Raw genomic sequence first — 25,419 nt, forward strand, 5'->3', positions numbered from 1 at the left:
AGATAGATAAATCATCTTCAAACACTTCAGTGATCTGCAGAATATGACATTCAAAATATTTTAATAACATAGATTTTTTCCTTTTTTTTTTATGACTATGAGACATATCTGTTCCTGGCAGCACCAATCTACTTGAGATCGATATGGGCATTGAAGAACCTCCACATGGAGTTAATTTCACTGTGGCAAAAGTTAGCAACTGGGAAGAAAGCATCAACTGCTGACAGTATGCTGTCCAAAATAGACAACAGGACACAAAACAGAGAACTACTGATCCTTGCCAAGACTAGTATGGTTGCAGCTTTGGCAGCAGGCATCCTCTGAGGCCAGGACAATATGGCACCATCACTGTAGTGACTTTGCAATCTGAAAAATATATAGCGCCCATTCCTTCAAAGGCAGCTGAGCAGTCAGTGGGTTGATGGCTTTTGGTGTGCAGTAGAATAGTAGCTGGAGCAGTTAATCTTGGAAGAATAACTAGATTGATAGAGTATAACCTTTCAATGGTAGACTGGCATTTAATAAAAGAGATGAAGCTGCTCAAAAGCCAAGAAGAATGGGATGCTGAGATGAAGCCACCCACAAGCTGAGAAGAATGGAAAGCCAAATTCCAAAAACAGCAGCAATTTCCAGAATTTAAAATCCTAATCATGACATGACACTGGTGGAATTCAAATTTATCTGGTATATGGAATACTCACACCAAATGTGAGTTTGAGGTTTGGCCTTGCATATATCCTGATTCACAAATAAGTTTGTCAGATATGCTAAGTCTGTAGGCCAAAGATGATGCCCAATGCTGCAGAGAAACCTCAGGTGACTGTCCAGGAATCCAGTTGTTTCTGTCATAACTTATTTTTTGGAAGTCAATTGTTTGCACTTCCTGTTTTACTATGTAATATTATTTCCTCCTTGGATCTCTGAGGGAGTTAAAGATTAGATAGTTATAGTTTTCCTTGTTAAGAACTTAAGAAAATAAACTCACTAACTGGTGTTAAATGTGTAAGATTGAAAGACATCATAAGATAGTTTTCTTTTGGTAATATAAGTTAGAATAGAAAGTGAATTAGGTACATTTTGTACTAAAAATAGGATAGACAATGGAATATTTTCACTGAATTTGTTAAATGGAAATGGACTAGACATTGTTGATGTATTTATTGATTGTGTATATTGTATATAGTTATTGTATTTATTTTATATAGCTTTTCTTATATTAGTTTTAACTTTTTTATTTTTTATTAGACAAAAATGGGAAATATGGTGACATTTTATTTTCCCTCTAATTAATAAAGCTTGCCTGGAGATCAGTTGAAAAATCTAGCCATTAGAAGTAAACACAAAAGTCATACAATGTTAGCTCACACCTTTTTTTTCCTATCACTTGGGAGGCAGGGATCTGCATGGATCTATGTGAGTTCAAGGCTACACTATAATCAAAGCCAGGTGTGGTAGCTGAAGGGGTGCTAGGGAGGTAGCTCATTGCTAACATGTCTTACCTTAAAGAATCAGAAACTGAATTTATATCCCTAGCACCCGTATTAAAAAATGTAAACAACAACAACAAAAAAACATGTTTTCTGTACTACATCTGAAACTTTAGAGCTTTGTGGATGGAGATAGGAGAATTTCTGAAACTTGCTGCTCACACAGTCTTGCTGAATTCATAAACCCCTTATTCAGTAAGAAACTGTGTCTCAAAACTTGGTGATTGATAAAGGCATCTAGCACTTATATCCTTATGTGCATGCATGAATGTTCACCTGCACACATGCACACATACACACACAGAGAGAGAGAGACAGAGACAATCAAAAAGAGAGATAGACACAATCACAAAGACAAAGACTGAAATAAAGAGAGAGAGCTAGAGAAGCATTTCTCTAATCACTGCTCAGTATGCTCTAGTAATGGAGGAAGTTGTCAAAGACATCTTTCCTTGATTTGTACTCCATAAATATTTTAAAATCTGGGTGGATTCCTATTACTAACACATGTTCTAATTGATATGATATGTTAGGAGATTTGTAAATGAAAAAATCTTTAGCTCCTGTGGTGGGTATTGTGTTCCCTGAAATATTGTGTGTTCCCCAAAATAAACATATCTGGGGTCAGAGAACAGATAGCCACTAGAACAGAGCCAGAAATGGTGGCTAGAAAATGGGAAGAATAAGCCATAACAGAAGTTGGGCAGTGGTGGTACACACCTTTAATCCCAGCACTTGGGAGGCAGAGCTAGCCAGATCTCTGAGTTCAAGGCCACTTTAGAAACAGCTAAGCATGGTGACCCATGCCTTTAATCCCAGGGAGTGGGGGCAGAAAGAAAAAGGTATATGAGGCGTGAGGACCAGGAACTAAAGAGGAAAAAGCATGTAGTGAGTTAAGCATTTAGTTAGTTAAGCATTTGGCTTGAGAAGTATTCAGGCTTTGGAGCAGCACAGTCCAGCTGAGAGCCATTGGGATGAGGACTCAGAAGCTTCCAGCCTGAGGAAACAGGATCACCTGAGGAACTAGCAAGGCAAGGTAGCCGTGGCTTGTTCTGTGTCTCTGATCTTCCAGCATTCACCCCAATAACTGGCCTCTGGTTTGAATTTTATTAACAAGTACCTTTAAGATTCCTACTACAAGCTCCCTGCGTAATCACTTTGAACATCAGTTCTTAAGAGAGTTTAGAAACTTGATTAATTTGCCTTAATGATGAAGTAAAAATATTTAAATTAGTGTGTGAAAATAATATGATATAGAGTATGTTACTAGAAATCCTCTCTTTTGACATTAGCAACTGTCAAGTCAGAAAAAGCATGAACATCATAACGTTACAACCATTTTTTCTGGTATCCCAAAGAGCCCAAGCTATATTTTCTGAAGCCTCTTCAGTTCCTGTTTCACTCTGCCTCTAAGATTGACCAGGAGTGAGGGAAAGATTCAAAGTTGTTGACTGAACATCTCAGACGCAGCACACTGCTATGAATACTAGATGAGGCAAGTTATCTACACAGCCTGGTTGCAGCTTTTCAAGGACTACAACTTGCATGGGATTCTTAACCAGCATATCCTGTCCATCCCCTGGTTGTCATAACTGGGAAATATATACCTGTCCTAGGCATGTACTCCACTTGGCACTATACTATTTTCCTCAAATAAAATATGGTGGGCTAGTATTGAGTCATAATGTAGCAAAAGACAACCTCAATAATGTTCCCTTGACGGCTCTTGTGGCTATATGCATGTCATCACTCCTTCCTCTCCCATTCAGTGTATAGATGAAGCACACTGTAAATGTTTACTCAAATACTTCAACTTAAAAAAAAATAAAACTTGTGGGGTAGGCTGAGATCTCTAGATCTCTAGGAATTTGGATGATATACTTACTCCCTAAGTCAAATGAATGAGGACATTGTTTCTCATAGGAAATCTGCATTTATTGGAATGAACAAATGATCTCCATAAAATTGATGACACTCTAATGTAGAAATAAATAAAATCCTATACTGTGTTATATTGGGCTACCACTGCTAAGGTCCTGGAGAAGCCAGTCTAGAAATAGCATCTGGAACAACTAAAATTTTAATTCTCATAGCCTCCAGTACTAAACATAATATTAGTAGCTAGGCATGATTCACATCTGCAATTCCCAAAATCAGGGGTATGAAGTGGGGCCAGGGGGAGGGAATAAACCTTAAGTCTGATGACAGTCTGGGTTCAATAGTAAATTTCAGGATTTTCTTGGCTATGGAGTGAGATCCTATCTCAAAATAACATTTTATTTAAAGAATTGTCTATGTGGATTCCCACTTTATTTCTGGCCTCAAGCAATGAACACATTTGCTACAGTTAGGCACACAATTGGACTATGCTAATTAGGCACAGTGAGTTTCAAGCAATTGTCTGTATATTTCTTTTTTGTTATATTGAATTAGGTATTTGAGTTAAACTTATATATTTTAATTATATTTTCTGGTGTCCTCTGTCACCATCAACCCTCCTGGCACTCAATTGTGACATCATGGGAACCTGTAACTTTTTCGTTAAGTTAGGTGATCATAATTTTGAAAAAATTAGGAAACATGATATAGAATATATATCAAGGATAGGTATAGAAGATTCAACGTCTTACTACAGTTCTTATAAATAATTATCTGATATGTTTGTATCTCCTTCAACTCTTGTCTTACTCAAAATAAATTGCTTTATCAGATGTTCTTTCATGAACAGTTTGATGTCATTATTAAATACATTCTCAAATCCAGTGTCATCACTCTACTCTGTAATTTCAGATATGTTTATATTGTTCTTCATAGTCTTTCTTTTTATTAAATTTGGTTTATGCTTATTTACTTTATGTGTGAGAGTGTTCTGAATGCATATACATATGTGAGTCTTATTCATGCAGTAACCATGGAGACCAGAATATGGTATTAGAACCCTTGGAACTGGAGATATAGGTCTTTGTGAACCAATATGTGGATACTGGGAACTGATCTAGGGTTCCCTGTAAGAGCAGAAATTTCTCTTAACCAATGAGACTTTCTAACTTTTCAATTAAAAAAAAAAAGCCTTATCAGTCTGCTTTCCAGGAAACTTGCATATTTTATATTTAGAGAATTTCCTCCGATGCTTTAGTCACTTTCTGTCTTTAACTGGTATTTTCAAGAGTTTCTCCTTACACAATCCTAGATCTTTTGAAAAATATACCATTAACTTTAATTTCATGAGAAACCATGAATGTAAAGTTTGATATTTTAAATATTTTTAAAGAACAGTATTCAGCTACATTAAATATACTTTTGTTATTATGTGACCAAACTCCCGAATTTATTCATTTTGCAAATTAAAACCTTATACACATTAAACAGCTCTTCATTTCCCTCTTGCCAAAACCTTGAACAATCACCATTCTAGTTTTTGTTCTCTGAATCAGTATCCTCTGGATAACACCTCTGATATTTTATCATATTTGTCTTTCTAAATTTGCTTTATTTCCTTCAATATAGTATCCAAAAGATTCAACTATATTGTTGCAAATGAGATTTCCTTGGTTTTAAAGCTTAATATTATTTTCTCATAGGAATATGTCATATTTTTCTTATCTATCTGTCTTCCAATATGCATCTGTGATTTTTATAACTCTTGGCTTTTGTAACACAGTAATGGGAAGAATATGAAAGAAATCATCTCTTCAAAAACTTCCTTTGTTCTAAAAATATTCTCTGAAGAATGATTGCTGTATCATATATTAATTCTATTTTCATTTCCTCTAAGAAACTTTTCATTGTTTCTAATAGCAATTGTATCAATTTATATCCCTAGAAATAGTACACAATGACACAAATTTCTCCACATCTTTGCCAATACTATTTTGTTTGTTTTTGTTTTTAGTGTGCTAGTTAAAGTGTTTTTAGTTTTTTTTTTTTTTAATGCCTTCCAAATAGGTTAATGTGACATAAAAATGTCAAGGACTTTCATTTCTTTGATGATTACTGACAGGGATATGAGACATTTTTGGGTCTTTCTATTTCTAAATTTTAAAAATGCCTATGTTTTAAATGGGTATATTGACTTCTATTTTTTATATTTAGGCTTAGATACTTAGAAAGAATGCTTGAAGTAATAAAGATAATTTTTCCTTGCTAGGGATTACAAATTGCTCCTGAAAAGATACAAAGAGGAGATTCTATTAACTATTTAGGATATATAAAAGTCTACACAAAATTAGACCTAAAAGGTGCAAATTAGGAAAGATTGATTACAGACTCTTAGGGACTTTCAAAGATTATTTGGAGACATTTAGCATCTATGAACTATTGTTGGGGTAAAAAAAATGATAAACTGAATATCTTGTTCAAAACCTTAGAAGGTGATAAGTACTTAAATAGTCCAAGAGAGTTATCACCTGAAGCTGAGAAAGAATTGGCCTTGGTAGAAAAGAAAGTGCATGAAGGACAAGTGGATTGTATAGATCCAAAGCTGGATTGCATTTTGGTTATTTTACCTTCTAGGCATTCTACTACAGGAATTTTAATGCAGAGAGAAGATATTATATTGGAATGGATATTTTTACCAAATAAACAGAATAAAAAAGATTAAAAACTTATGTGGAAAACATCTCTAAATTAATTTTGAAAAGAAAATTGAGACTTTGTCAATTATCATGAATATACCCAGTAGAAATGGTTGTACCTTTTACTAAGGAGGTCATCGGAAAAACTGTGGGCAGAAAGTGAACCTTAGCAAAGAGCTTGCAGTATTTTTTTTGGAAAAATTAACAGTAAATATCCCAAAAGTGATAGAATTGATCTCATAAAGAGCACTGATTGGATTTTATCTCTAATTGTATGGAAAAACCCATATCTGGAGTTTATACATTTTAAACAGATGTAAACAAACATGGAAAGGTAGGTTACAAATCAGAAAATTTAAGTAAAGTGGTTCAAAGTCCTTATAATTCAGTTCAAAAATCGGAATTGTATGCTATTCTATTGATGTTAATGGATTTTTCAGGACCTCTCAACATAGTTACTGACTCTCAGTATGCTGAAAGAGTGGTATTAAATATTGAGACTGCAGAATTTATCCCTGATGAGTCAGAATTAACTTCACTATTTTTTCAATTATAAGATATAATCAGGAAAAGGAGTTGTCCTTTATATATAACTCACATTGAATCCCATACTGGCCTGCCAGGGCCTCTAGCTCAACGTAATGGTAAGATTGATGAACTATTGATGGTAAATGTGCTGGAGGACTCAGAATTTTATTTAAAAAATATCATGTCAATAGTAAAGGTTTAAAAAAGGATTTTTCTATAACCTGGCAACAAGCCAAAGAAAGTGTAAGGAAATATCCTACTTGTTCTTTTGAAAATCAGACTCCATTAGTTGCAGGATATAACCCAAAGGGTACTCAGAGGAATAAATTCTGGTAGATGGATGTGTGTCACTTTGCATTATTTGGAAAATTACAGGACATACACGATACCATTAATACTTATTCAGGATTTCAATGGGAGACTGCTTTCAGTTCTGAAAAAGCTAACTCTGTAATCACTCATTTGCTAGAAGTTATGGCCATCATGGGTATGCCTGTACAAATTAAAACTGATAATACTCCAGCATATGTATCTGTTAAAATGAAACAGTTTTTTGCTTATTACAATATAAAACATATAACAGGTATACCACATGATCCTACAGGCCAAGCAGTTACAGAAAGATCAAAACCAGAACTCTAAAGGATATGCTAAATAAATAGAAAGAGGTAACAAAACCCCCCAGAAATAGACTGACTAATGCTCTATTAACTTTGAATTTTTTCAATGCTAATAAGAAAGGAACAAAAGCTCCAGAGAGACATTGGATAATAGAAAAATAACCACAGAGTTAAATTAGCCTACATACTTGAAGGGTGTGCTGACCTCAGAATGGAAACCAGGATATATGTTACATTGGCTATGAGGTTTTGCTTTTGTTTCTACAGGAGAAGATAATCTGTGGATATCATCAAAATTGATAAAGGTTTGATTTGAACAAGAGAGACATCTTAATTAGAAGAGATGAAATTTCATCAACCAGAATGACCATTCAATTTAAACTAACTTATACCATTAATACATGCCTTTTCATTTAATCAGATATAACTTGACAAAAGGGGACCTCCACAAAATTAGTCTTGGGGAAAGGTTTTTTTTGTTTTTGTCTTTTAGGAGAATGAAGGCTTAGGAATCTGAAGAACACTGGATAAATGAGACAACTGAAGTAAAAGGACAATTCATTGAGAAACAATGTCCCAAGAAAAAGAGTAAATTGGCCTACTGGTATATCATGTATAAAATTTCATAAATCTTCCTAAATATTTGTTTCTGCTCTTCTCTAAAGACATTTAACACTATTGGTCTTCTTTTAGTCCCAGCTCAATTAAAATTTAAAGCTATTTTTGGTGTTGGAGAATGGCTCTCTCCTTCTTTAAACTCAAGCATGTTGTTAAAAAGTAAAATGCAAACTTCCTGTATCATGTCAGAAGAAATAGCCATCTTCTGATATGGAACAGGAGAAAAACCAAAAATAAAACAAAAAACAATAAAAAAAATTAAGGGACTATTCTATTTCTACTAATCTCAATTCTTTGATTCTATTCTGATTCTTTAAACTTTTCTTAAAGCATGGATTTTTCATCAAAATTTATAATATCAATATCAATATAAAACTTTGTTAAGATATTAATGGTCATATAGAGTACTAACTAATTCTAGAAAAAAGGCAAAAAGGCTTAAATTAGCTGCATATATATGTCTTTGTGTTCTAGTCTTTATCAGTTTTCTGCCCAAAATCATGGCCAGGCCTAACAAAAAAAATGAAGTCTCCATAAAGAAGATGGGACCCCACAACAACAATTTCATGCAGACAATAAATAATAATATCACTAAGCAGAGAAACATCATCTATATATTAGCTTTGGACTACAAAGTGCTCATAGCAATTTTGAGATGGCTAGCTGAGATGATCCAGTATCAAAGACTACTTGAATAAGGACACGAGATTAGCCCTGAACTTTTGGCATTATGTTCAGATTGGACAACAAAGGATACCCAGCTACCATTCTTAGAATTTGACAATTAATAAAAATTTTTTTCAGAATAATAATTCCCTCAACCATATCCAATAGGAAGCAAATTTAAGAATATGACAGACACCCATACTCCCAAAGAGGTGGTGTGGGACAGGTTGTTTTTGGTCTTTTAAGGGTTTTGGGTCTGGGATAATTTTCATTCTTTAGGAGGGTTGGTTACAAGTTGTTGTTAAGGGTTATTAAAATGGCTAAGCAAATGAGATTAGATTTAAGTTTCTTGTTCAAAAAATAAATTAACTAACTAGCTAAATAAATAAATAATTAAATACAGGGTAGATTATTGAATCTACTCAGAAAAATCAAGAGAAGATATAGGTATGATATAGATAAAAGGATAGATTATTGAATCTACTTTTTAAAAAAAAATACTGGTTTTAAACACTTTACATTGGATTGGATTTTTGTGTATTGTATACAAATTATATATATTGAGATTGATATTTTTAGAAAATGCCATGCATATATTTCTAATATTGTTCAATATATTGTACTTATATCATTCATTTAACAATGTCATGCAATTGCTGATCCTTGAATGTTACTACCATCTGTTAGTTTATAAAGAAATGAAAGTTAGTAGTTAGATATTACAATCGAACATGTTAGTTATGTTTTCAAGATAAAGCAGATATATTTTAGATAAATAGGTCCTCTTCAAACCCTTCAGAGATGTACAGAATATGGCATTTAAAATGTTTTAATAACTTAGAAATATTTTTCTTTTTTTATAGCTATGAGACATGTTGGCTCCTGGCAGGACCAATCTACTTCAGAGAAAATATGGGCATTGAAGAAACTGCTTATGGAGTTAACTGTCTTTGTGGCAAAAGTTAGCCAATGGACAAGAAAGTATCCTCAAATTGACTGCAGACAAATAGGACAAAATGGACAGACTGGACACAAAACAAAGGGCTACCGATTCTTACCAAGAAAAGTGTGGTTGTGGCTTTAGCAACAGACATCCTCTGAGGCCAGGATAATATGGCACCATCCCTGAAGTGGCTTTTGCAATCTAGAAAAGGTACAGTGCCCTTTTCTTTGAAGGTAGCTGAATTGGCAGTGTACAGATTGCTTCTGGTGTGCAGTGGAACAGTATCTGAAAGAGTTATTCTTGAAAAAGTAACTAAGTTGACAGAGTCCAACCTCTCAATGGTAGACTGGCACTGAAGAAGAAAGGGATGTGGAGAAGAACAGGATGCCAAGATGAAGCCACACACACAAGCAAAGAAGAATGGACAGCTGAATTTAAAAAAAAATCAACAATTTCCAGAATTTGAAAACCTGAATCATGACAGGACACTAGCGGAATTCAGGTGTTTCTGGTACATGGACTGATTTCACCAAACGTGAGGTCAAACTATTGGCTTTGTGTACATCCTCATTCAGAAATGAGTCTGTCAGATAATCTAAGTCTATGGGCTGAAGATGATGCCCCAATGCTTTCGAGAAACCTCAGGTGACTGACTGTCCTGGCAGCTTGCTACTTCTGTCAACTCACAACTTGTTTTTTTTTTTTTTTTTTGAGACAGGGTTTCTCTGTGTAGCTTTGAACCTTTCCTGGATCTCACTCTGTAGACCAGGCTGGCCTCAAACTCACAAAGATCCACCTTCCTCAACCTCCTGAGTGCTGGGATTAAAGGCATATACCACCACCGCCTGACAACTCACAACTTTTTTGGAAGCTGCTTGTGTGCACTTCTTGTTTTGTTGTTTTACATAACATTATTTCCTTCTTGGGTCTCTGAGGGAGTTGAAGATTAGATAGTTATAGTTAAAGATTAGATAGTTGTAGTTTTAGTTTTCCTTGTAAGAATTTCAGAAAAGAAACTTACTGAGGAGGTGTATAAATTTGAAAGACAATATAAGATAATTCTCTTAGTAATATGTTAGGATAGAAAGTGAATCAGGTGCATTTTGGGCTTACAAAAATAGGATAAATAACGGAACTATTTTCTCTTAATTTGTCAAATGCAAAGGGACTAGATATTGTTTACGTATTTATTGCTTGTATATATTATATGCAATTATTGTACTTTTTATATATAGTTTTTCTTATATTTGTTTTTGTTTGTTTGTTTGTTTTTTGTTTTTTGTTTTTTGTTTTTCGAGACAGGGTTTCTCTGTGTAGCTTTGTGCCTTTCCTGAAACTCACTTGGTAGCCCAGGCTGGCCTCAAACTCACAGAGATCTGCATGGCTCTGCCTCCCGAGTGCTGGGATTAAAGGCGTGCACCACCACCGCCTGGATCCCTTTTTCTTTTTATTAGCATAGAAAAGGGAAATATGATGATATTTTATTTGTGCTGAAATGTAATTTTATTTGTATGTTAGTAAATAAAAGTGCCTTGGGATCAGCCCTAATAGAAAGTCATTTAGTAGAAGTCTGGCAGTGGTAGCACATGACCTTAATTCCAATCACATGACAGGGAGATCTCTGTGTGTTCAAGGATACAGCCAGCATGGAGACATACACCTTTAATCTTTAATACCATCCATAGAGACCTGGAAATCTATATAGACAGGCAGTGACAAAGGTCATGTGGTTGGGTTTACAACCAATGAGAAGGCAGAATAGAACGTCAATAAAAAGACAGACACATCCGAAGTAGGTCTCTTTCTGAGGGGAAGAATGACAGCAACAGCAAGGAGTAAGAAGAAGGTCTTGGTCTTAGCTGTTGGCTTCTGTTATGACCTCTTGGGCTTTTAACTCTACATTTGGCTCTGTGTTTCTTATTTAATAAATCTGTTCAGAATTACACATACAGAATAATGTGCATAAGATTTGTTCATATAGATAAATATTTGAAGATAAAAATGCATGCTATTGCTCTACTCCTTAGTTGGCATTTGCCCAAATATTATTGAAAACAAAACAATATTCAGTTTCTCAGACATATTAAAGGTTTCCTTGCTTATATCTGCGTCTTCTTGTGCAAGTGTCTGGTTGGACAAAGATTATCAAGAAACACAATACCCATAAGTTTTAATTAAAACAGTAAAACCTTGCTTTTCTGTTCCAAATTCAAATAAAATCCACAGTTCTTTAACATGATTCTGTTTTTTCACTTTTGCTTACTTGTATTCTATTTTTAATAGTCATTGTGTAATATATAAATAAATACGTCCTATTTATTTGCTAAAGTATATAAATAAGTTATTTCCAGGTTTTAATTCAGTAAAATATACACATAATTTTCCAGACTGACATTTTTATACAGTTCAATAATATCCAAAATATTCACAAATTTACCTAATCATTACCACTGTCCATCTCAATACCTCTTGTAATCTGATGTGACTCAAACTATACCTATTAATGAAATGGTAAAATGGGTTTCATTGAAGGATACATAATTGAAAATAGGTAGGATAATTATTATGAAACAAGATTGTAAGTAAAAAAGTTACAATGTATGTATGTATGTATGTATGCTTCATAATACCAAATGAAATAAACTGGTAATTATGTGATATGATGGTTATGCTAATTTATTATAGTATATTTCTAAAATGTCTATGTATCTTATAATGTTATACTATATGCATTAAGATATACAATAAGATTGTTTAAGTAAACAATAATTACACATTCTTTCCTACTACTAAACCATTGCAAAACAATTTTTCTATCTAATATTAGTTATTTTAATTTCCATTTACATAATTGAAATCATACATATATGATTTCATATATATATATATATATATTTGTATTCTTATAAATGGCTTATTTCAGAATAATGACCACAATGTACATCCACATTGTATATGCCATATTCTTTAAGAGTAAATTATATTACATTTCAGATATATGCCACATTTTGTTTGTTGCTTCACCTGATGACTGTCAGATTATTTTCACAGCTAATTCATTTTTTTACAAATAATGCTTTTGTGAACTTGAATTTACACCTGTTTCCTTAAGATAATTGCTTACAAATATTTTGTGAATATATTCAAATTTGAGTGACTGGATCACATGGTAATTCTCATTATATAAGTTGTTGATAGACAGCCAATACCTACTAGATAACTAAATATAAGCTGTAACTTAATAAGGACAAGGTTTCGAGAGACAAATATATATAATTTTTTCTATGGTCTACTTTCTACATTGAAGTATAAAACTTTGGCATAAGATTGCATCAGCATCGTCTAAATTAAATCTTCATCTAAAATTAATGCACAATTCTAGGGTTGTCTATCAATAGTTTGACAACTATGAGTTGTTATTTGCTGATTTTTATTATGTAACATGTTCTTTATGTAGCATGACTAAGGAGATGGTGACTAAATCCTTGCTATGAGACTTATCCTTTACAATAACAACTGAATCCTTAAACATCTCTATTTTTGCCTCCACTGTGTAGCTCTTAAATTATTTCTTGTTTTTCTTGTTCTCTATTTCTTTCATCCTTTGTCAAAAGTATGGGAGATCAGAAGCCTGCAAAATGCTTTAGCTTCATGCTAGACCTTCTAGCTCAAGTTTTTCTGCCTTACTTATTAACAGCCACAGTATCTGAAAATTGTATCTAGCCAAGATTAATTATGTGCTAGATCATACCTGTAGAACTGATATATTCTATATTATCCAAGTCTTTCTCTTCAATGAGTGTCTCCAACATTTTTACTCAACCCTGATGTTATAGGTGATGAGATGCTTTTTGATTTCCCTTTCATTGTGAAAAAACTATCTATCCATTGAAGGACTACCACATGACTGAAACGTGATCACTTATATTGGTGAAATTATTAAGGCCACTCCACGTAGTTAAAAGGGAGGTTTATTTTGTAGGGTAACTTACAAATGAAGGGGTAGGTTGCAGGGTCTGGCAAAGGTATAGCACAGTCCGGTGGTGTTCTCTGGAGAACTCTGCTCGGTCTACCTCCTGCGTCCAGCATCCCCGAACCAAGAGCGCGACCTCCTCTTGATCCTCGGTCTTCCACTCCCTCCTCTGCCCCGCCTTGTGGGTGTGATCAGTACTGAAGCCTCAATGGGGGTTGGAACTTCCAGGCCAATGCTGGGATGGCTATCCACTACATCTCCCCCTTTTGTCTAAATAAGAAAGTTCTAACCTAATACAAGACTATATACAAAGAGATGGTTATCAAATATTGTCCAGGAGTAATGAGGGATAATGACTTAGATAAGTTGGAATTACAATAAGTGCAAACAATATCAAGCAAAAAACACATATTAAAATCCAGGGAAGTCTAGGGCATGGGTAGGTGGCATGTTACAAGGATCATTCCAAAAGGTGTACTATCCTAAAGAACCTGAGTCTAATACTTAATATATTCTAAGATATTATATATGTATATATACTAAGTTGTAACTATAACTGTTAATCTCCAACCTCATCAAAGACCTGAGAAGGAATATAATAATACCTGAGAAATGGGAGAAGGATGCAAGCAACTTTCAGAAGTCTTGCAAGAGTAGACAGAGACAGCTAGCAGCCTGGACAGTCACCTAATGTTTCTCAGTATCGTTGGTGCATTCAAATTGGCTACAGGCCTAGAGTATCTGACAGACCATTTTCAGAAGAAGAATTCTAAAAGACCATCTTACCCTGTCTTGGCAAAGTATGGTGGTCGCTTTCCTTGTGTCCCACTTGTCCAGAAAGGACAGCATTTGTACTGTCAGCAGTTGAGGCAAGGGCAGTTCTTTGCCCAGTAGGCCATTTTGTGCCAAGAAGACAAACTTCCAAATGGAAATGTCTTAGAAGCCCAACATTCTCTCGGGATCAAATTGGTGCTGCCAGGAGCAATTGTGTCTCACGTCAACAGAATTCTAAATTATTTAAATGCCATATTCTCTAGGTCCATGAAGTGTTTGAAGATTACCTGTCCATCTGGCCTATGTGTTTATAAATCTGGATAACCTAACTAACATAATTAAAGAGATGAAAAGCATAGGTGACAATAACTCTGTAAGTCTCATCTACCTAAACAACCTAAGGACTAAGGCTTCCTATAAATAAGGCAAACAGTCTGTAAGAAAATGTACAGTAAAAGGACAATGACTTCAAATTGTGAAAATACACAAAATATCTTTAACAGAAGTAGGAATGTATAGTGCAATATGCAATATGATAATAATCCTAAATATATATCAGTATACACAATATCTTAAACAGAAGTAGAACATACATACAGTATGACAGACATAAATTCACATTTGTATCAATATACAAATATTTCAAATAAGATTAAAAATATGTGTACAATATAACAAACATAGTTCTGCATTTGTATCAATACACAAATTATCTTAAATAGGAATATAAAAAGCTCATATTTGTATAAACATATAAGAATTCATAACAGTGCAAAGGCTCCTATATTACTAAATTTGTTTACTAATGTATAGGATAGTCTACCATAATATCTTATACGTATCCACTCCATTTCTTCTTTTCCCTTTTTTTTTTGAGACATATTGTCTTTCCTTAAGAAGAATACTGAGTTTAACCATTTCTTCCAGCTCCAACCTAGAACCATTATCCATAACCCTGAGAAATATGAAACCTAAGGGATAAGGGGTGTCGTGTTCTTAGAATTGCTTCCTGCTGTTTAGGGGGCGATGGTATCTCTGTTGGGTATTGTGAGAAAGCTCAGATAGTTAAATCTCAGTTAGACTAACTGTAGATTCTGCAGCAACTCTTAGAGTAATGGGTAAGATTGTCTGAAATTCTGGCAAGAAGTGGAGTATGATGATGATTACCATGGCATCATTCTGGATTGGGTAGAGTTGTTGTTGTTGTTGGGGCCCCATCTTCCTTCTGGAGACTTCAGAGATTGCTATTGGAAAAAAACTTATTTTTTATCAGAATGGAAGGTTTGGATTTAAAGATGTCATGTCATGTGAGAAAGGATTCCAAGAAATCAAGAATAAGCATGGAGAGAATTAGAATCTTGAAGATAACGGTCCCTTATAATTGGTTTCCTTCTGTCTCACACCAGAGGGCTCTTCTGATATGGGACTGAAGAATCTCTCAAACTTTTTTTTTTATCAATATGCTTGGGTTTAGAGAAGGAGTGAGCCAGTTCCATCTCCAAAGCCAGCGTGGTTTATAATTAAATTGGAACCACAACTATTCTAGATTGATAGAGATATAGATGTTAGACAGTGATATCTTACCCTGTGTAGATTGGTACCAATAGATTCTTTCTTTCTGCTGTAAACATCCGGATATCCAAGGCCTTATGATTTTTGGAAGATGGGTATTTCCATTATCCTGGAAAGACAAAAACAGAAGCCTACCCCAAACTTTGATTGTTAACTTTTTCTTACAACCTGAAGAGATGTCACATTGGTGGATGATCTTTTATTTCTCCTCATCAAGGGGTTTCTCCTGTTCGAATCGAATTTTTATTAATTTTGTTGGTATCCGTAGCTTTTCTTCTCCTGTGGAAACAAAAGCAAAACCCCTTCCCCAACGTAGGACATATCCAGGTTTCCATTCTGAGGTCAACACATCTTTGAAATAAACCGGTTGGTTTAGCTCAGGAGTTTTGTCTGTCGTCCAATGTCTCTCCACAGCTGTTGTTCTTTTCTCATCAGCATTGAGAAAATTCAAGGTTAATAAAGCACTATGCAATCTATTTCTAGGAGTCATTGTTACCTGTTGCTGTTTATTTAGCATATCCTTTAAAGTTCGATTGGATCTTTCTATGACTGCTTGGCCTGTGGGATTGTGTGGTATACCTGTAACATGCTTTGTATTGTAATAAGCAAAGAACTGTCTCATTTTATTGGAGACATATGCTGGGGCATTATCTGTCTTAATTTGTACAGGTATTCCCATGATGGCCATAACTTCTAATAGGTGTGTAATCACAGAATCAGCCTTTTCAGAACTCATAGGAGTTGCCCACTGAAATCCTGAATAGGTGTCAATGGTATGGTGTACATACTTTAATCTTCCAAATTCTGCAAAATGAAACACATCCATCTGCCAAATTTCATTTCTTTGTATACCTTTTGGATTGCTCCCTGCAGGTAATGGAGTTTGATTATAGAAGGAACAAGTAGGACATTTTTTCTTTGTATTTTTTCAGGAACAATTTGTAGTCCCCAGCGAGGCAAAACTTTTTTTACTTCTTCAAACATGCTTTCTAATGTGTCTAACTTTGGATCAGCTAACAGGATATCATCCATATAGTGATAAATTATGGATTGTGGAAACTTTACACGAATTATCTCCAATGGTTTTTGCACAAAGTATTGGCATAAGGTAGGGCTGTTTAACATTCCCTGTGGGAGGACCTTCCATTGATATCTCTTGACTGGCTGAGAATTGTTATAATTAGGAACTGTGAAGGCAAATTTTTCTCTATCATTTTCTTGTAATGGTATGGTAAAGAAACAGTCTTTTAAGTCAATAACTGTTATAGGCCATTCTTTGGGTAGCAGAGAGGGCAAAGGCATCCCAGTCTGTAGGGAGCCCATTGGCTGAATTACTTTATTAATAGCTCTCAGATCTGTCAGCATTCTCCAATTACCAGACTTTTTTTTTAATAACAAATACAGGAGAATTCCAAGGGCTGGTAGATTCTTCAATGTGTTGAGCATTTAACTGCTCTTGAACCAGCTGTTCTAAAGCTTGTAGCTTCTCTTTTGTCAAAGGCCACTGTCCAACCCAGACAGGTTTATTAGTTAGCCATTTTAAAGGTAAGGCAGTTGGTACTTCTGAGAGTTCAACAGCAGTTGTGCTCTGTTTGTGTACAGCCTGAATGGTTGGTGACTGGTTTTTATAGCATGTTATGATATTATTCCTAGAAACATGCATTGGCCTGTATTCCTTTTCTGAGAGTGTAGGAATTTTAATCTGGGTATTCCACTGTTGTAACAGATCTCGGCCCCATAGATTTACTGCTACATTCGCTACATATGGCTTCAGCCTTCCTCTCTCTCCTTCTGGCCCTATGCATTCAACCCATCTTGAACTCTGTTTTATCTGAGATAGGGTGCCAATTCCTAAAAGTTGGACATCTACCTCTTGAAGAGGCCAATTTGGATGCCATGATTTTGGTGTAATTATAGTCACATCTGCACCTATGTCTACCAGGCCCTCCATAACCAAGCCATTAATTCGAATTCTAAGTTTTGGTCTTTGTTCATTTATGGAAGTCTGCCAAAATATTTGTTTTATTGTGTTCTTATTAAACTGTGTTTCATCTCTCAGAGCTGTTTTATCATCCATTGCAGTATTGGTTTTTACAATAGGCATTGGTTTATTCAGTTGTCCTGGAGAGGAATGACTTTCCTGCCAGTAAAGGGTTACCTCGTATATCTATTTTTGATCTGCACTCACTGGTCCAATGTCGGCCTTTGCCACATCTTCTACATAATCCAGGAGGTGGTTGGGGTCTCCTGTTTATGCTATTCCTAGAAGGAGTATTACTTCTAGGATTACCCCATGTACAGTTTTTACTTATATGACCTGGTGTACCACATTTAAAACATTTGGTACCATGGGGCCTTCTTTCACCTCTGGGATTTGTCTCTCCTATCCAAGCCTCATTAGTGTAGTTAAGAGATTCAACACCATTAGTATTCTGAATCCATTCTTCCAAAGGAGCTGATCTGATCTTTAATGGTGTAAGTATTCTTTTGCATTCTGCATTAGCATTGTCAAATGCCAAGGACTCAGTTAATACTTTTCTTAATTCTTTATCTGATACAGCTTTTGTTATAGCTGTGTTCAGCCTTTGTAAAAAATCAGTGAAGGGTTCATGTGGTCCCTGAAATATCTTTGTGTATACCTCAGTTGCTTTTCCAGGTTCTGGAATTTTTTCCCAAGCATTTAGAGCGGCTGTATGGCATAGGGATATTGTATGCTCATCATAAATGGCTTGTACATTCTTGTCAGCAAAACATCCCTCACCAAGTATTTGATCTTGGGAGATCTCAAAACCTCTGAGTTTACCTTGTTGTTCTAAATTTCTTGCCTCTTCTCTCAACCAGCTTTTCCACTGTAACTGCCTGCTATATTCTAGAACAGCTGAAATTAACTGATGCCAGTCATCTGGAATGACTCTTTGATAGGTAGACCATGAATTTAACATCTGTTTTACGTATGTGGAGTGTATCCCATATGTAACTACTGCTTCCTTTATATTTTTAAAGTCCTTTGTTGAAATTGGTTGTAATGTATATGTCATATATGGCTCAGGGTTAGTGTCATCTGCTGGCTTCTCATGGATGATAACAGGATAAGCCATTGTATGAGAGCCATTTGGAGATGTTACAACCTGTATGGTCTTGCCCTTCTGCTTATTCAGTCCCTTGTCATGTTTATTGAGAGTTTCCTCCAGGGCTTGTAAACGAGCACCTAGGGTCTGTTCCAGGGAGTAAACCTCCTCTCTTGTAAGGGATTCCAGATTTTTCATGGAATCATGGAAGTTTTTATGTTCTTCTGAAATACATGATTCCATGGACCTTATCTTATCAAGTAATGATAATTTCTCTTCCTTATATAGTGTCTGAGTAGCTACAACTTCACTCTGGAGAGTTAGTGTTCTATCCATTAAATACTCATATTTATTATCAATAAAAGCAATTTTGGGTACAAGCTTGTTTTGTAAATTCTGGTTAGCAGATTCCAGAGAGAGAATCATTTTATGTAAGTCCTGGTCAGCAGATTCCATAGACAGAATCTTTTTCTGTAAGCCTTCATTGCTAACTTTTAAAGCCTATAAATCCTGGTTAGCAGATTCCAGAAAGAGAATCTTTTTCTGTAAGCCTTCATTGCTATCTCTTAAAACCTGTAAATCTTGGTTAGCAGATTCCAGAGAGAGAATCTTTTTCTGTAAACCTTCATTGCTAACTTTTAAAGCCTGTATCAGTCCCAATAATGACTCATCTTTGTTCTTACTATTAAACCAGTGTTTGAACACTGTGTGAATTATTACAATGAATGTCAAAATGGTACAGGCCAGATATGTCTTAGGGAGGTCGTATATTTCCAGGAAAATGTCATTCATCATACAGGCAAAAAGGTTTTTAAATTCTTGTGAGGTAATGTTGTCAGCCATATTACAAGAATTACTCAAAATTTGTTAGTCAGTTTTAAGGTGTAAAATTATCAATTACTTTTACTTGAAAGAAGCTTACCTTTCCGTGGTTTTGGGTGGTGCAGTAGTACTTTTCAGCCAGCAGGAGGCGTTGGTATAGCTCCAAAGTAAGGCCTGCTTGCGACCTTGGCTGCAGCTGAAGGCAGGAACCAAGGTGGCAGGGAGCAGGTACTCAGGGAGGAGTGGGAATGCCTCACTCACAGCGGTTTTCGCTGGTCTAGGGGCTAAGCTAGGGAACTGAGACCAGACTAGCTGCTCCCTTTTTTGGGAATGGGACCTTGTAGGCGTCCCCTGGTTAAATGGAACTTTGCAGGCGGTTTTAGGTACCCGCCAGCCGCCAGCCGGGAGGAGGCTGAGGGAGGGAGCCACCTGGGCCTTTGGAATTTGCCCCACATTGGGCGCCAGATATTGGTGAAATTAAGGCCACTCCACGTAGTTAAAAGGGAGGTTTATTTTGTAGGGTAACTTACAAATGAAGGGGTAGGTTGCAGGGTCTGGCAAAGGTATAGCACAGTCCGGCGGTGTTCTCTGGAGAACTCTGCTCGGTCTACCTCCTGCGTCCAGCATCCCCGAACCAAGAGCGCGACCTCCTCTTGATCCTCGGTCTTCTGCTCCCTCCTCTGCCCCGCCTTGTGGGTGTGATCAGTACTGAAGCCTCAATGGGGGTTGGAACTTCCAGGCCAATGCTGGGATGGCTATCCACTACACACTTATACTTTAGTAATGCAATGTCTTAATTTTCTCAAGTCTCACTTCTAGATTTTGGTTTCACTTTCTTTGTTTATGGTCCATAACTTTCCACCCAGGAAAAGTTTACAGGTAGGATGTACCAGGACAGATTTTTGACAATCCAATTAAATATAAGCCTCTCTATTCATGTAAAAATCAGTCCATAAAGTACAACATATGGATATTTCAAGATAATTTTATTTTAATGAAAATTTGCAGAATAATGCCTCCTCTATTCTTTCAAAGGAGTATGAGAATTTTATGTTTAAGGCCATTGGATTTAGGAGTACATCTGGCATGACAATTAAGTAGGAAATATGTAGCTGACCTCTTAGAAGTCTTCTCATTACCAGAAGAGTTAGTACTATTCAAAATTGAAGCTTAAAGGGCCAATGGAAACCCTGAATGAAGCAAAACTCCTTAGTCAAACATGCTAAGATATTAGTTTATAAATCTGTCTAAATCCACCTACAAATATAGAAAGTTTCGCCTATTTTTTTTTACCATCTTATTTTTCAGTGACATGGAGTATTTTTGGAACAACTTCTTATTGGATCAGGGAAATTTTGAAACTCCAGATCTCATTAAAAGAGTAATGTCCAGAAATCAACTACTGCCCCAAATTTCCAAAAATAACATAGTCATGACAGTAAATACTTCATAATTTGGGACATGCTGACTACTGGGAAGGTAAGAAGAACATGGTTCTATAATAATTTGCTCTGTGTGCTTTGAAAGGTCTGCCAAAACCCAGGATAACCTTCATTTTCACCTTCGGGTAATAATGACTAAGGGCAGATTGTAGAATATTAATAAATTAGATGCCACTGAAGAGTGAACTTCAAATATTTTGCCTTTAAAATTTATATATATTTATCCTTTTCTAAGTAAGATCTGCATAATGATAATACCAGTCCACAAGACAAAATATTTGGGGGACATATCATAAGTCTCCACCCCATGTTCTGTCCTTGACTCAAACAACAGCTATTGTGAGAGGGTCAATCATTTTTCTCTAGGATGAGAGCCTGGGCAGGTTATCCAATCCTGTGTGGTCAACCCTAATCACATGTTCAGGTGAATACAACAAAATTAGTCAGTAGGTTTCACACACACACACACACACACACACACACACACACACACACACACATGCTCTCACATATTTACATATATACAAAAATGTTTTTATATACATCCACATACATGTAAACTGAAATACACATACATGCATATTGTATATATGCATATATGTGTGTGTGTAACAAAACAATAAAAAAATGAAATTGAGAGGGAGTAAGAGAAATACAGGAGAAATTCAAGAATAGAAAAGGAGGGTAGAAATATAAACAAAGTACTCATGAAATTCACACAAAAATTTAAATTGCAATCTTTTTTTATTTTCTTTTGTCCTTGTTTTTGTAGCCATATCATGACATAATTCCAATTTTATCAGATAAAACTCTTCTTTTTCCATATATGGAAATGTGTGTGTATGTGTGTGTGTGTGTGTGTGTGTGTGTGTGTGTGTTTCTATCTTCTCTACTCTTTACTACCTCCTCCTTTTGTGACAAGTTCTGGTTATGTAGTCCAAGCTAGCCTCAGGCTTAAGAGATTTTTTTTTTGTCTTTAGCTTCAAAAGTGTTGGGATGACACGTGATTTGGTTCCATTCTCTTTCTGTGATAAAACACTCTGACCAAAAGCAATTTAGGGAAATTTATTAGTTACATTTCATTGCTGTGGTAACATATCATGAGCATATAGCCTACTGAAGAGTTTATTAATAGTCTAGGAACTTAGAGTCCATAATGGAGGGGGCAGATTGGCAAAAGTATGCTGAAGCAGGAAGATGAGAGCTCACATCTTTAACTGAAAGCATGAAGCAGAGAGAGAAAAGTAGAAATAGGTCAAGGATATGAACTATCAAAGCCTGGCTGAACTGATATATTTCCTCCAGCAAGTCCACATCTCCTCTTTACTTCACTAAACATCACCATCAACTGAGGACCAAGTGTTCAGATGCTACAGCTTATGGGGGATGTTGCACATTCAAACCATATCACATTACACTCCTAGACCCTCATAATTTAATGACCATAACATTATGCATAATGCATTTCAAAATACATTTAGTACAAATTAAAAAAATTGCACAGCTGTTTATAGTCTTAATTCTATTTAAAGTCCAAAGTATATTCTGATACTACAGTCAACCTCTTAATTGTAACCCCTATAAAAATTTTAAAAATAAAATAACATATATATTATTAATATTTCAGAAAGTAGGAATGGCACACAGTGAAGAAATACTGTAAAAACACAAGACCCCTGCAGGGAACACCAAATCTTGAAGCTCAATATCCACTGTCAAAGGAATGGATAGCTTAATTCATCCATTTTTGCTGTCTGATGTTCTCTATTGTATTGTTTCTAGTCCCTGTATTCATCTTTCCTTGGCATCTTCCAAATCTTGACTGTCCTTTGCAACCCAGCCCTGACTCCATTTTCAGGATTTCATGTAATAGTGACTCAAAACATCTTGTCCTCTCATGGCCTTCATGCAGAACTCCATGACTATATGCTGACCAGCCTCAGCATCTCTCTGATACTGTGGAGGAAGAATCTATTGTCCTTTTATTCTGTTATAATTCATGACTCAAAATCCACTAGCATGTAGATGGCACTGCCAGGTATTGGTGGGAGCTTAGGAAGGTATCTTGATCTGTTGAATCTTATTATCAGATTTTCTTTCCAGTTTCTTTCTAGGAACAGAAAACTCCTTAGAAATTTCTCTTTCACAGGTTGGAAACTTAACCAGGAGTTTTGTTTTGTTTTGTTTTTGTCCTGATGGTACCCTTCCATTTGTTCTAATACATAGAAAGTCTCTTGGTGATGCTAATATTACAGCCCCTCTTCCTGCATATGCCTTGGATATAACATTAAAACTCTTAGCAGTCTTTTTCTCTCCACATATATCTTTTCTTTCTCTTTCTTTCTTTCTTTCTCTCTTCTTTCCTTCCTTCCTTCATTTTATTTATTTATTTATTTATTTATTTATTTTATTCTGCATTCGCTCTTTTTCACTGTAAAACTCCATAAATGTTTACAATAGCGATATTACCATGGGTTTAACATTATTTTATCTTGAAATTTCCTCTTCTAAAGAAATTAATTCATTACTTTTCAATTTAACCTCAAGATAATTCTTATGACAATGGCATGAAGAAGCAAGATACTTTGCAAAAATGTCACAGAATAGGTCTCTAGCCCAGTTGCTAATATATGTTCCCTCTGACACCTTTTAAGCAGGGCCTCACAAAGCCCATATTTCTCTCCATGGTAGTGTCTTCCAGACTCTAACTAGGGCAGCCTCTTAAGCTGTGCTTACAGTATTCACTCAATTATTTTTCTAGTACAAAGTCACAAAACCCTTCACACAACTCTAACAAATAAATCCAACATGCCCAGGTTCTCCACAATAACAGTCAACACTGGTATCAAATTCTGTATTCAATACTTTTTTGGTGCTGTGATAAAATACTAAGGCAAAATGTGAAAGAAAGAGTTTACTAGGCCTATGATTTCAGGATGTTAAAATATTTAATGACAGAGAAAACAAGACAGCAGGTAGCTGGAACATGAAGCTAAGTGATCACATCAAGAACTGAAAGTAGGAAGCAGAGAATGTGAATTAGAAGTACTTAATTCTATAAACTCTTTTATTACTGGACAAACTACTCCCCCAACTTAAAACATGACCAAGTATTTATGTTAAAATATTGAAATCAATGTGGTAGGATTGCTTGATGACCCACAATTCAGTATAAACTGTCATGCCATTGTGTGAATCCTTACAGATCCAGCTTTGTTCTCCTCCAGTGTCTTCTCTTGTAGTCGTACCTTATTTTCTTTCCAGTTTTCATCCAAATCCACTGAGGAATAGGACGATTTTGCTTTTGTATCTTGGCTAGGAATTGCTTGATTCTGAAAGACTTGTGAAAAGACATGGTAAGAAGCCAAGTCAGGAGTCCATTGCATGATGAAGGAGGAAAGGAGAAGAGAGTCTATAAACTCTTAAAACCTATTTCCTTTGATTCACTTTCTCTAGTAAGGCTACTCTTCCTCATGACTTCTCTAAACAGAGGCAAGCAAGTTGCAAAATACCCAAGCCTGTATGGGAATTCTGTCTTTCTAAACACCACTGGGAATAAAGTGTTTATTGGCTAACACAATCCATAATTGAGGTAAGTCATGATAGGAACCCAAGGCAAGAATATGGATTGGGAACAATTGAGAAAATCTGCTTACTGTCTGCCTTACTCTTTGCTTCAAACTTATTTATACTTAATCATCCTATACCTACCCCAGAATGGTGCCACACAAAGTAGGCTGTAATCTCTTTATAACAATTAACAATCAAGACTGTCCTTTACATACATGGCCATAGCCAACATGAAAAAGTAATTACTCAATTGAGACTCTTCTGTCAGGTGATTTTAGGCCATGTAAAGTTAGCAGATAGTGTTAACTAGGACAATAAGTATGAATCATCATTCTTGGGTGAGAACAAATATTTTGTAGAAAAGCATTCAGGCATCAGTAATAAATATGACAGTATGGCATATATGAGCACCTCTCAAGGAAAACAAATAATATACACAAACTATTAGTATTAAAATTACAGATAAAAACAAATGACACTGGCGCTTGTGATATTCTGATAGTACTGAGACTTTTGAAAGATAAATTAATAGGGATTACATACATGAAAGAACTCAGATCAATATGAGCAGAGTATTTTTGAATAACAGTACAAAGTTCTCTCTGAAGTAGGCATTGGAGTTTGACATTGTTTGCTGTAGAGAAGGCAGAAGGGTATTCAAAATGCTCTTCTGGGTATTTTGTCTACATATCTATGTACTTATGCCTTAGGTAAATCCTCTAATTCACCCATAGAGAAAGAGTTATGATTTATTTAAAGAAG

General features: G+C 35.4%; 1 protein-coding gene across 1 annotated transcript; it reads right to left on the reverse strand.

Annotated features, from left to right (window-relative positions):
* Positions 1-24,286: 24,286 nt before the first annotated feature.
* On the reverse strand, positions 24,287-24,442 carry LOC118573664 (60S ribosomal protein L39-like). The gene has a single exon (XM_036173947.1). It carries the CDS (start codon positions 24,440-24,442, stop codon positions 24,287-24,289), a length of 156 nt encoding a protein of 51 aa, XP_036029840.1.
* Between the last annotated feature and the right edge of the window lie 977 nt (positions 24,443-25,419).

Source organism: Onychomys torridus, chromosome X (assembly GCF_903995425.1).
Source record: "Onychomys torridus chromosome X, mOncTor1.1, whole genome shotgun sequence".
Taxonomy (NCBI): domain Eukaryota; kingdom Metazoa; phylum Chordata; class Mammalia; order Rodentia; family Cricetidae; genus Onychomys; species Onychomys torridus.

Coding starts and splice junctions, on each gene's coding strand:
- LOC118573664 (XM_036173947.1), bottom strand. CDS start 24,442: ATGTCTTTTCACAAGTCTTTCAGAATCAAGCAATTCCTAGCCAAGATA.